The sequence below is a fragment of the Lygodium microphyllum genome, chromosome 19 (genome assembly GCF_053477565.2).
Source record: "Lygodium microphyllum isolate KBCC chromosome 19, Lygodium_microphyllum_v1.1.10, whole genome shotgun sequence".
Classification (NCBI taxonomy): domain Eukaryota; kingdom Viridiplantae; phylum Streptophyta; class Polypodiopsida; order Schizaeales; family Lygodiaceae; genus Lygodium; species Lygodium microphyllum.
The window spans coordinates 56,235,471-56,248,342 of NC_141153.1; the positions used below are offsets into that span (position 1 = coordinate 56,235,471).

Consider the following 12,872-nt stretch of genomic DNA (forward strand, 5'->3'; position numbering starts at 1 on the left):
TGCAAACATACTGTGTGCTTATTATTGGAATATCTAATGCTTAATGCCCCCACTCCTAGCCATTACAATTTTGAGTTTTGAGGTGTGTTAATATTTGTCACACTATGTTGTACACTTCTAGTTTTAACTTCTAAAATAATGGTTTGTTGGTATATTTTTGGTAGACAAAACATCAGTCAATGTCTCCAATTGGCCAATGTAATAGTGGTGGCTATATATACTTTGAAGACTTGGCTTATTTGTTATTCATAAGGTAGAAATATTAGATATTATTTTATTTTCCAAGCATATGCCAAAAGGAAACAATATATTGGTTGTTTTAGTGTGTGTGTGTGTGTGTGTGTGTGTGTGTGTGTGTGTGTGTGTGTGTGTGTGTGTGTGTGTGTGTGTGTGTGTGTGTGTGTGTGTGTGTGTGTGTGTGAATTGCACTTATTGGCCAACCTCGTGTGTGTGTGTGTGTGTGTGTGTGTGTGTGTGTGTGTGTGTGTGTGTGTGTGTGTGTGTGTGTGTGTGTGTGTGTGTGTGTGTGTGTGTGTGTGTTGCACTTATTGGCCAACCTCTAGTACATGAACTGTAATAGGCAAAAGAAAGAATTTGCATGTTTCCTCTAAAAGCACAAGTAAATATTCAAAATGTGTGACAATTGTACACTATAGTAAAATTTAAACAGCAACCTCCAAAAGCCTATTTGCATTATAATGAGTAGAGAAAAGAGAATCAGTATGATAAGAAAATAGACAAATTTACACAATTTAGTCTCTTCAATGAGTCATCAAGTCAATGTCTAGATGTTGAGCTATGTTGCCCTCAAAAGGATGTTATGTAGCATGCATGTAGGTAGACCAACCTTGAGCTCCCCTTTTGCTTAAACCTAAGACCTCCACAAACTCAAACGTACAAATTGACCATTGATTTACAACATCTTGATAACTCGCACTTTTTTCTATTTGCAATTATTTGTCTCAAAGACCATATAAAAGTTAATGTTGTACTAACATGCAATGCTAGCCAATTGCATAACTTGCTAGTATGTCATTCTATAAAATTATTTTAATGTGACTACTAGAAATACTACAATGTATTTATAACATCTACGAGAAATTATGATGGTTTCTTTCGCATAGCATGTGAACCTATTTTGCACTTATTACTGGAACATCTAATGCTTAATGCCCCCACTCCTTGCACTTAGGATTTTGAGTTTAGAGTGTTGATATTTGTGACACTATATTCTACACTTACAGTTTTAACTTTTATAATAGAGGTTAATTGGTATACTTTTGGCAAACAAAACACCAATAAGTGTCTCCAATTGGCCAAGGTAGTTGTGGCTATATATCCTTTGAAGACCTAGCTCATTTGTTATTCATAAGGTGATGTTTTGTTTTGCAAGCGCATATTAGAAGAAAACTATATATTGGTTGTTTTATTATGTATCTCCACATGAAGAACTAGATAAAGTTTTAATTATTAAACCAAAATTGAAGGTAACCAAAAAAACTTCACAAATTGGCGAATAGTGGACAAGAGGGTTGAGAGGGTGAAATTCTTAATTGAAAATGTGTTATACACTTAGTCGTAGATGAAACAAGCAATGATGTTGGCACAAACTTTGCTAGAGAGAGTGATGTTCAATTAGGTCCAAGAGAAGGGATATAAGTTACTCCATTAGAGGTGAGAGAAAGGAAAAATTAGTGTAGGTAAAATAATGAACCCACGTAGTTCTATATACATAGATAAAGAGTCACATACTAAAAATACAAAACCTAGTAGTGACCACCTTAGGAAAAAGAAAATAGGGTTTTGATTCTACAAAGACTAGAACATGTGACTACCTACTCATCATTGTAGATTATTTAAACATTGCCTACAAAAAGGCTTGCAAATTTTGGGAAGTCAATGAAAAATGGGTGCAATAAACAAGCAAGAGCTCAAATGAAGTATAAAACATTGGGAAACATCAAACTAGTAGTCAAAACTTATTCAAAAGACTAAGGAGATGACCAACATATTTATAAATTCTCAAAGTAAAGAATGACAAAATGGAGAGAGAGTCTAGGTTGCGCACGCAGAGGCACGCTCATGCATGCAAGCCAATTGCAATTGTTAGGCAACCTCTAGTCAAGTCACATGGTATACAAGCAATTCAAGTGTCTAGTGGAAAAGATAGAATCATGTGTATTCTTCACAATCTAGTTATAGCTTTTCGGTGAACCTAAAAAGTTGCCATGCGAGTTTCTTTTCAATTGTTTGTATTCATGAGACAAAGGTTAGAATGGTTGTATGATACCCTCGCCTCTACCATTATTTTGAGGGATGTTCGGAATAGTAAGGGCAACACCCAGGTGCATTCACAAGGTTGGCGCACAGCTATAGCTCCTATAAATTACACTTAATTGGTCCAACACACCTAAGCCCGTCACAATAGATGCATCGAACAGAAGCATAGAGCAAATGCACGAATTTCACTTTAAACTTACGAATCATGACCCTTGAATAAAATAGCATGGTTGGGGCGATTACCTCACAAAACAAGGCGCTGAAGTAACAGCTGAATGATGTTTTGGGTGTCGTGAGTCATGACTCGTCAAATGGCAAGGCCCTAAAAATGTGTGCTTGTTGTTGACATGAACTTAGCAACTGAAATACTTACAAGGACCTTGCAACGGATCAAAACCTGCTCAACTAACAAGAATTGAGGTTATGGTCGCCCTTCCTTCTCTCTCTCTCTCTCTCTCTCTCTCTCTCTCTCACAGCAGGGCTGTCTTATCTAGATGCATTTTTCGAGGCTAAGGAAGAAAAGCCGGAAGAAGACGAAGAAGAAATAAACTAAGGACGGATAGGAGGAAGAAGACACAATGGCTTTATCGGGCGGAGGAGGGTAACAGTTGTCCAGTGACTGGATACAAACATCGAGAGAGACTCTGAGAGAGAGCCTGAGAGAGGTTTGCTTGCGTAACTGGCTGAATTATGTGGTAAAATTTTTAGTACATATGCTGAGGGGTGGGGGGGGGGGGGGGGGGGGGGGGGGTGAGGGGCCCGAGGGTTGACGGTGTGTGGGTGTGAGGGGCCCGAGGGTTGATGGTGTGTCTGAGAGTGAGACTCTGAGAGTAGCCTGAGGGCTGATGATGTAGCCCTTTTGGAGGTTTTGTCATGAAAGGTAGTACCTTTGTCTTGTCACGTCCTTCAATGGACGAATGCCACCAAAAGGAAATCCATTAAATCCAAAAAGTTCTATGAATATTCGGTTAGTTTCCCTTTCTTTTTCCTCTACCCCCAGGAGTCTAGGAAGACGTTTAACCGGCTAAATTTTAAAATGTAAAAAAGCTGGGGGAATATTTCTTAACGTAAACACACAAAATAATGGCACACAAGACTACACAAAGAGACATATATACATACACGGTATATACACCACACGGTGATCTCCCCCGGGTCCCCCCACCCCCTTTGCTCTCACTCACTCTCTCTCTTTCTCTCTTACAGAAGCAGCGTCAGCTGACTACGGCACTCTCTTCTTCCCACTTCATCTATTTAAGGCTCTCTCTCTCTCTCCCTCTCTCCGTGTCTGGGCTTCGTAACCTGCTGCCTGTGACTTAGGTGTATAATTTCTTTGCTTACCACCTGAGAGAGAGAGAGAGAGAGAGAGAGAGGCAGCGTCTACCAGCCGCCCCATATTGCTGTAATTTCTACAAGTCGATCATCGTTCTCCGCTAACGTTACCAGGATATACACACTCCCAAGTAACAACGTCACTGGAGCAGCTGTTGCTGAACATGAGATTGTGAGCAGGATCGAAGCATGCATTCGTCGGAGAGCGGCTGAGCTCAATTCATTTATCCGGCCAATTGGACGCCTTCATCGTTGTGTAAGCTCTCTCTCTCTATATATATTTACCCACTGCAATGCCTAATTCTTTGGGACAATTGTTTCTGCTTTGTTGTGTAAGACACACACACACTCACAGAGAGAGAGAGAGAGAGAGAGAGAGAGAGAGAGAGAGATGTGTGTGTGTGTGTGTGTGTGTAAAGCATGAGGGTGTAGAAAAGTCAACTTTATTTGTTTGTCCATGATGCAGAAGAGAGATTCCTAATTTCCTCCTACTTTAAAAAATTAAACTAAAGAAAATCGCCTTCCATCTCCACAACGACGGGTCCTCTTTTCTAGGTCTCTAGTAGCTCTCTCTCTCTCTCTCTCTCTCTCTCTCTCTCTCTAGGTCTCTAGTAGCTCTCTCTCTCTCTCTCTCTAATTTTAACTTGGGCTTCGCCCGTGGAACCTTCCTCTTAAATTTTTTGCCCCGATTATCCAAAATGGGCTTCAATTTTAGTGGACGTCTAAGCCTAAGCCTTCATTCCAATTGATAGCATGTAAAGAATCCAGTCCTGGGTTCGAATCTCAATTCAGTAAACTTTGTGGTGCCTTGACCTTGGAATAACTGTCAAAACAACAATTACCACATTTAGTATAATAGCTGCATTTTGTAACATCATCGCAACCTTTAAAGTGTGCTAGTATTAAAAGCCTTCGTTCTCATTTTGAGTTTGCCACTACAAACCATTATACACCTTTGCCTTTGCCCTAGATTGCAATGCATTCACTCAACAAGGCCCTAACGAAGCACAATGCAACTTCCCTAAGCAAGCATCCGTGTCGCATTACCTGAAATTGTGCAATGAGCGCTCAATCTTATGATGGCGGGTTGCTTCACTAGGGATACATTCATTCTTCTACTACTAGCAAGTTGCAATATCATATAGTAGCACATCCATTAAGGGCGCTTCCTAGGCCCTCAATAAGGTCCTACTCCCAGCGGGGTGTGGATCGCACAACCTAGATGGGAATCAAGGGTGGGATTTTCAAGTTACCATGACTTGACGGTTTACATTGTACAATCAGTTTCAAGCTAGGAACCTTTTCGGGCCATGGGTGTCGAGGTGAGGGCATGGTCCAAAGAGGATCGTGACCCAGCTCACACGTGCAAGGTTTTTCTCAATTTATATGTCCCTTTTCTCTCTTCAACCACACAAATTACAATGCTGTAAAAATAATATTTCATACCGCAATTTACCTCACAGGGGCAAATCAAGTCTTTATGGACTCCTATTCAGTGTTTGAACCGTTTGGAATCCATTATGACGGTGGAAACAGCTAAACAAGGTGTGCCGCATGGGTCTCTTTGAGTGCCAAACTGTATGTGGAACGTTGAAGTGGAGGATAAAAAGTAAGATTCTCATCGAATTAGTTTACTTTTAAAAATCTCCTCTCTTCCGTTTCCTTCTTTCTATTCGAGATTGTAAGCTTCAATGCAATACATTTATTTACTGATTAATAATCATAATACAACCCTCGGTTCAAGATCTTTTCGATGTCCATCAAACTGTTCACACCTCCCAAATTATGATACGTTAAGCTCTGTAGCAGTTGATACTTTTAAGTACATGTTGGGTTAATAAGCAGTTACTCTCTGTCGGTGAGCTATCTAACCATCGCAAAGCTGAAATGCAAGTGTAACACCTAACACGCAACTTAAGCACGTATTTCAACGTGCGTCCTAACTCACAAGTAGAACCAATTTATAATCTTGTTAAATGTGTGGGTGAAGGACCAATTTATAATCGACTCTTGGACCTTTTACTGGTCCTGACTCCTGACGCTAATTGGGCGAAATCAAGCATGGCGTGTGGAAGGCAAAACTTCCAATCTGTTGTGAGCAGTGGGCTTCATAGCATTCAGCTGCCAATTGGATAGTGCACATTCTATAACCTAAAATTGGACTAACTAGTTGCGTTTTTAGTAGAATTGTAGACAACTCTGGCCTTCCACTGATATTTTATTCTGTCCTTCAACTGAACCTGCTTTCTTTGGGCAGTTCTGAGTATGTTCTCTTGGAATAAACCTTTACCACCGGTGAAATTCGCCTTTCGATTTTGTCATTTTTGAAGCACCTCGCATGATGAGTTTATTATGGCATTAGAAGTATGGGTTTTTATGGACCGGAAAGGTGGTCTCGAAGGAAACAATGCACCGGCATTTCCCCCTTTAAAGCGTCTCTCTCTCTGTAAGCCGCCCCTTCAATTCTTAAATGTTCCCCCCTTCTTGGGTCTTGAAACAGTAGACAACCTCAGCTGCGAATCCGAATTTACATGTTATGCTTCCTTCCATCCATTAACAAACCAAAAGCCACCTCAACGGAGAACGCATTTTCTGCTTCCCGTATCTCGCTTGCCAATTGCACCGTTCATCGACACGAGTAGTCATATGTAGCTGAAAAACACGTCATGCTCTCTCAGACAATCCAAACCTTCACTCCCCATCTCCTCGAGCTTTACAAGGTCTGTCTCTCCTCAATCCTTCGGCTCTATTTACGCCAACTACAGGAATAAAGCAAAAAATGCGATAGCAAGCACTTCAACAAAAAATTCGCACGTCCAGACAAGTCTCCAGCAAAAACGCTAGCCAACCCGTTGAAGAGGATGTGCTCATCTCAACTTCCCATGTCTCATGATTAGAAACCCATACTTATCTGCATGACCGTAACCGTCTTATTGAGATGTAGCATTTCTTCCACTCAATGGACGTGGCTTCGTTCACCTCAATGAACGTCAAGCAGCTACCTATAATTCAGTGAGCACTTGAGCTCCATGATCATGGTGGGAACAACGAAAAACTTGAATTGTCCAAATCTGTCGGCAAGTTTACCAAGCCACTGAGGATCTTCTCAATTTGCATTCACTCTTTAATCACTCCGTTGAAAAGGGTTAAATTAATCCCTCCGCAAATGCTTCCTCTTTCTCCCAGGCAGAAGATGATACGGAGAAGCTACAAAGATTACAAACTTAAACAGGCAATCCGGTGAATAATCTGCAGAGTTCCCAATGTTCACGGTTTCTTTCCCAGACATTAAGGCCTTAAATCAGCAGACAGTAAACTCCTTGCCCAAAAAGTACATAAGAGTGCATGTGCTAATCTTTGGCTGTCCTGTACATTGGCTTCTTTCTTTGATAGCTAGTGAAGATTATCTTGTGACATCGATACATTGGACATGAAGCTTTGACTGTATTGACCCCTGTTCTTACAGACGGAAAGCCCCTCTCGATGAGTATACTTGGAATTTAGCCCATCCATTGTTTAAGAAACCAAATGGCTTATCAACGATTTTTCAAATAGGAGTAGAATATTGGAGTCACACCTGTAATTCATCTAAGTAAGCCTAATCTCTCTTCTGCATGGAATGCAGGTGCTTTACTTTTGGACAGGAAAACTGATGAAAGGGATTGCTTTGATTAAGTCCTGGGATGATGTCTTTCCAGACAATCAATGCCCAGACACCATTCCAGCCACAGACAAGCAATGTATGCTTAATTCTGACATGGAAGCACCTCCTACAAGGGACCACTCCCAATCCAGTAGGTGAGCATATCTCTGATCTGTCAAGAGTTTCTTTCTGTGTGATTTCTGTTGTACAACCATGAATATTATGGAGAGTTTCAGATTTGCTGTGCTTGTTTGGTTTGAAGTGAGAATCTCATCTTATTCAGTCCCTCATCCATTACTAGAATTTGGGTCAACAAATGCGCTGAGATAACTTACAAACAGAAAGGAAAGGTATCCTGAATCAAGCACACAAGTGAACAGTAAGAAAACATTTTGAAGGCTGACAATAGCACAGCTCCAAGCAAAAAACGTGTCAGCTACACAGCTGATTTTGCAAGTACATACATCTGAGTACGTCTACCTTGAGAATTTCCAATGAGCACCTTACACAGTGGAGGCAAAATAACACAGTCATCATCCACAATGGACTATAAAGATTTGCTTAACATGACCTAGTTTACAGTCCTCTGTAACTAGAACTTCTATTTTGGGACTGGCTACTCAAGGGTTGATGTGACAGCACTTTCAGATGGTGAGTTTTTAGCAGATGAGTGCCTGCAACATTTTGGCAGCCAGGAACCTTTAAGATGAGCAAGATCGACTTTCTTCTGAGCAAGGTCACAGCTTTGGTTGCTCTATGCAAACGCATTTGCTTGTTACTGGACTCAACAAATCTCATTAAGGCTGGGTTAAAGAAATCTATGTAGGGCTATGACAGCTGGTTGGAGTTTAGATGGGCAAGTCCCCCTTTCCTTCACTATCAAGAGCAAATTACAGAACCAGAAAGAAGCAAGATCGCTCTAGATGGGAAAAATTTAACAAACAACAGCGTGTTAGAAGCCTACCTAATCATACTGTCACAGCTGTAGTGCTCTGTTTTCACTGCAAACTTCACCTGCAAGTAATAAGCTGCCAAACTATACCTATCTGATCAGTAATTTGTGCATTAGAGACTGCTACACCCTAGTTCTTTGATTTTGGAGATCAAAACCAAGATACAAGGCTCAAATGAGCCTCTTTCTATACAACTTACCAGTTGGGTCTTGATGGGGTCTTAATGGCCAGTTCAGCATGACATGGCCCCTCCTTCAGGAAGGATGCCTAGCACCATAGTCTCTCTACATTGCTGAGCTGTGAGCCAGACTCCAGTTCCTTGCTGTGAGTTCGCGTAGAAGAAGTACTGTCAACTTGAAGCAGCCTAAAAGTTCTCTCAAATGGTGATTGATAGAAGCAGCCAGACCTCTCGCTTGGAATCAGCCACAGGCTTCTACGACAGCACGTAGATGGGCTATTGCAGGGCCCTTGGTGGTGTACACCTGACACAGCACTGACACATGGGAGTTCACACTCCCCACGAGGATAGTCTCTTGCATGACTTCTCTCTCCAATACAGTATTGTCATGCATGCATCTTTTCAGGAGTCAGCATTGGCATACTGACCTCCCCCCACCCTACCTCCCAAAACCCACACACCCCCCCCCCCAAAAAAAAGAACCCTTGTGATTCTCTCTAATCATGGGCATTTCAGGGGGGAATGTTTCCTCTTATACAAAACAGCATGGTGCACCGCATGGAATTTCCCCTTGGAGTCCAAAACATTTTCCTCTTCAACTTGGGATTCGGAATGCCAACATGCAACTTGGGATTCGGAATGCCAACTATCCCTTTAAGACAACCACACTCTTTTGCTTTTCCTCCCTTAGAATGTCCCTCCACTTTCCCTCTTCACACATTTTTTCCATTGCCATTTCCATTTCTGTTCCTATTTCCATTCCTATTTCTCATTAAGAGTTAACCTCAACTATGGGAACAATTCAATTGAGATCTTACCTACTAATTATGAGAACATGAGAAGTACATGGTCCTGTATGGACTGTCAAAATGCATAACCTGAGAGTTATGGAATTTGCCATTTCATTGAGGTTGTGCTTGATCTTGAAAAAGCAAATGAACAGGAATTCTATGGGCTACTAGCAGTCTGAGGTGCATAACCCAAGGATTGTGACATTTATGACAGGCCAAATTGTATGGGAATATGAGATGTACTCTATCGGAGCAGATCCAGAGAATGGACCAACAGTACACAATAGTAACTCTAATTGATCCCTTTCATTCATGTGCAATAATGTGTGATTGCTTGATGACTTTTCTAAATTGCCAATGTTTGCATTTGCTCATATGCTTTACATGGAAGTGATTGATCATCTTTGTGTGTTCATATGCATTATGTGGAAGTGCCTGATATTGAACTTTTTATGCCTGTGCTAGATTGGGTTTTTGGCAATGACCAGGATTGATCCTAATTGAGAATGATGTGCAAGCCTATATTTCTGACCAAACGAGGTCCTGTTTCAGTTTTGTAGATGCAGAGTATCCACCTTTGCATTTAGTCCATTCTTCAATATGATCCCAAGAATTCAGCTTCTATCATGCACTGCTGTGCACCCACACCGATCTGCAGCAAATTTACCACAGAAAGTGCTGAGGATGAGGCCACTCTGCACTAGTGCTCTACCATAACAAGTGGCAGGAAGGCCCTTTTATAGCCCTAGCAGGATGGACCTGCAAGCAGGCCAATTCCCCTTACTACTGCTGCCTGCCTTAGTTTGCTTATGCTATGTCCCCAACTGCACTATGTACAGGTGATTCCACCATTTGACAAGGATATCCTTATAGACACGAACCTTGTACTCTTGGCTAGGCACGCCCTTTGAAGAGTGATCAACAACCTACATAACTGTAAGAAATGAACACTCACACATACATGTTCTAACAGACATCATAATCCATGAGAACCTACCAACCACCACCCAGTAAGTCATGCTCAAGGTTGAAAGAGAACCCACAATGCCTCTGGTCCCAGATCAAATTGCCATATGTCATCCCCCCACATCCTAGATGCATATGCACACTCTCTTGGGTGAAAGCTCCATACATGCAAGAGGTGGGCTAGACTCTGGCAACCCTATACATAACGGCCATGGCAGCAGGCCCCAAGGATTCTGAACTCTACCAATCATTGTAATTTTGATTGTTGTAATCCGATGCCATCATTACTCCCTTTGATCATCACACCCTTGAACTCTTTTGTTCTGCCTCCATCTGTTGTTACAATGCATGTTCTGTTTTGCACCCTTGTCCTACCCTTGGCTGTACTGCCCCAGTTCGTGCTTCTCCATGTTCAATGGTGGTGTTGCCTGCTTCAGTGTACCCAATTGCTGTGCCTCTGTGTCAGCTAGCTGCAAGCTGTCCACAAATTTTTATAAAATCTCAAAAGAGAGAAGGGGTATATGAGAGGGGGTGAGAACTTCCCTGCTCACTTGCTAGGAAAGAACTACTGACAATGAGCTGGGTGCCCAAACCTCACTGGGCGCTCTTGACTCAAAGCACCATTTCTGTGCTGAAGACATCTGCCACCCTCTCTGGAACTACCAATTGCTCTAGCCATTGCAGCCTCTGCTGCAACTGCCTGACAGTTTGAGTAATCCCTCAGACAAGGAGACCATCAAATGCAATCCAAACAATGAGCTGGATGCCCAGAATGCAATGGGTCCTGTACACTTAAAGCACCATCTGGTGTGCTGAAAACATTTGTCACTGAACCATCAATAACTCTAGCTGTTACATCCTTGGACATCCAGGATGGGCACCTACAAAATTTGGCATAAGTGTGCCCCATTATGCTGCTAGTTTCGAGGCTGGGGGGTGTTTGGCTTTTCCATGGCTGGGGGTGAGTCCAATGTTCATCTCTTTATGGTTCTTTCTACAGGAGTATGGCTTCTGTTGTATCTCATGCGCAGGTGCCAGGTTGGTTCTAAGGGGATGTTTCACTAGCCATTTAACCCTTTGCCCCAAATGCCTCGGCCCTCCCTATATCAGCAATCCCTCAATGCCAGAAGACCACCACCAACTGTGTTAACCCCATCATGCTCTGAGAAACATAATGTCTTGGTGGAGAACCATTGCCCCAAATGCCTCCCTGTATCAGCAAACCCCCAAGGCCCGGAGACCACCAATAAATTTGCCAATCCCATCGTGTTCTGAGAAACATAATATATTGGTGGAGAGCCACAGCCTACTTTGGTATTGCTCCAACATAAGATCCTTATAAAATACAATGGGAGTTTTTGGAGTCTGAAACACTACAGCATTCATTAGGTGGAACTGAGCCACGAGATAATCACCACAATCCTAACAAGAATACTGCTGTTCTGGACTCAACTTGCAACTGTACTGCCCAGTCTTAGAAGTTTGGGAGAGCAACTCAAACAATTTGACACCCAGATGTGGTCGTGCACACTCAGCTCTCTTACTGAGCAGGCTGCTGCGCACGTGCCTATCTGCTGCTGTGAAACTGCTGCAGAAATGCCTAAGGATTATATGCTGACATCACCAGCCTGCATCACTACTCTGCCCTGACATGTGGGGAAAGAACCTTATAAAGGCATGGCTGAGGACTGAAGACCTGCGCAGAATCGACCTACAGCAAGCCAAGTGCCATGTCAATCAGCTTTCCTGGCATACTCTGGCAGTTGCCTAACAATAGTCACATTGCTGCCACCTACACCACCTGCTGCCTATCCAGCTGCCTGCCACATGGGCTTGCAGTGTGTTTGTCCACCATCATTGACTCTGTTAAATTTTAATATAACACCTGTGTTCAGCTACCCATATCCAGGTGACTCACAGCCAGGTATCAGCATTCCAGAGAAACCTCATGATGTCTGAGAGGTGGCTCCAATCAGTTCATGGGCCCTTTGACAGTGAACGACCCCCCAGCAGTAGAGGCAAGAGCTTTAATGTGAGGCTGATGAAGAGAGTGATCACTCCTCAGCATGATAGCCTTAATACTCCCTTTGTTGAGAGCAGCTACTGGAGCCCTTCACACACTCGTGATGTGAGAGGGGCAGCTTCGATCATTGGCCTTCTAGCAATTGACATTCACCCCCCACCTAGGGTGCATGTTAGAGCTTCAGTGTTGGGGACATATCAAGGGACTAGTCACTCATCACTGTAGTGAAAGTCTGTTGCATCCTTTGTTATTTGGCCCTTCACATAGTCTTGGAGAGGAAGTCTCCAGGGTTGTATGGCCACAGAGACTTTGAGAGATCTCACAGCTAGGTATTCTTCTGCCCTTCCTTCCAAGATATTGTGGACAGAGGGGACAACTTGGACATTGGTGGTGGAAGTCCATCACACTGTACAGGCTAGAAAACTCCAGCGGGACATGAAACAGCTGTAGACATGCATAGGAACACAAGAAAGACATTGAGATGGGACTGAGGAATGAGGGTAACTCTTTGGAGGACAAGGATTTGTATGACTTACTGCTTTATCAGTAGCTGTTTTCTTGCACAAATCTACGGAAACATAATGGAGTTGAAAACTGATTGCATAGGCAAGGATAGCTAGCTACTACTTTGGCTGGAATCCACCCCATAGTAGCTGTTTTCATGCATAAGTTTATAGCACCACTAGGAAACATGATGGGATCGAAA

General features: G+C 42.6%; 1 protein-coding gene and 1 long non-coding RNA gene across 7 annotated transcripts in view; one reads left to right on the forward strand and one right to left on the reverse strand.

Annotated features, from left to right (window-relative positions):
- Positions 1 to 651: 651 nt before the first annotated feature.
- LOC148019901 (uncharacterized) overlaps positions 652 to 12,872 on the reverse strand; it is a 57,171-nt gene continuing 44,950 nt past the window's right edge. For both annotated transcript variants that reach the window (XR_015694887.1, XR_015694886.1), the window contains one exon: positions 652 to 2,677. This is a non-coding gene — a long non-coding RNA (uncharacterized LOC148019901). The remainder of the gene's footprint in view (positions 2,678 to 12,872) is intronic.
- The window catches only part of LOC148019902 (uncharacterized), a 60,479-nt gene continuing 51,037 nt past the window's right edge, over positions 3,431 to 12,872 (forward strand). The window contains exons 1-3 of one of the 5 annotated variants that reach the window (XM_087700093.1): positions 3,431 to 3,868; positions 5,076 to 5,221; positions 7,238 to 7,406. Coding sequence is in view for 4 of the 5 variants with exons in the window: in XM_087700090.1 (XP_087556216.1) it covers positions 6,279 to 6,332; positions 7,238 to 7,410 (227 nt within the window). In the remaining variant the exon portion in view is untranslated. Of the gene's footprint in view, positions 3,869 to 5,075; positions 5,222 to 6,197; positions 6,333 to 7,231; positions 7,411 to 12,872 lie in introns of those variants that run through there. The other 4 variants (XM_087700092.1, XM_087700090.1, XM_087700091.1 and 1 more) reach the window with 4 other exon arrangements.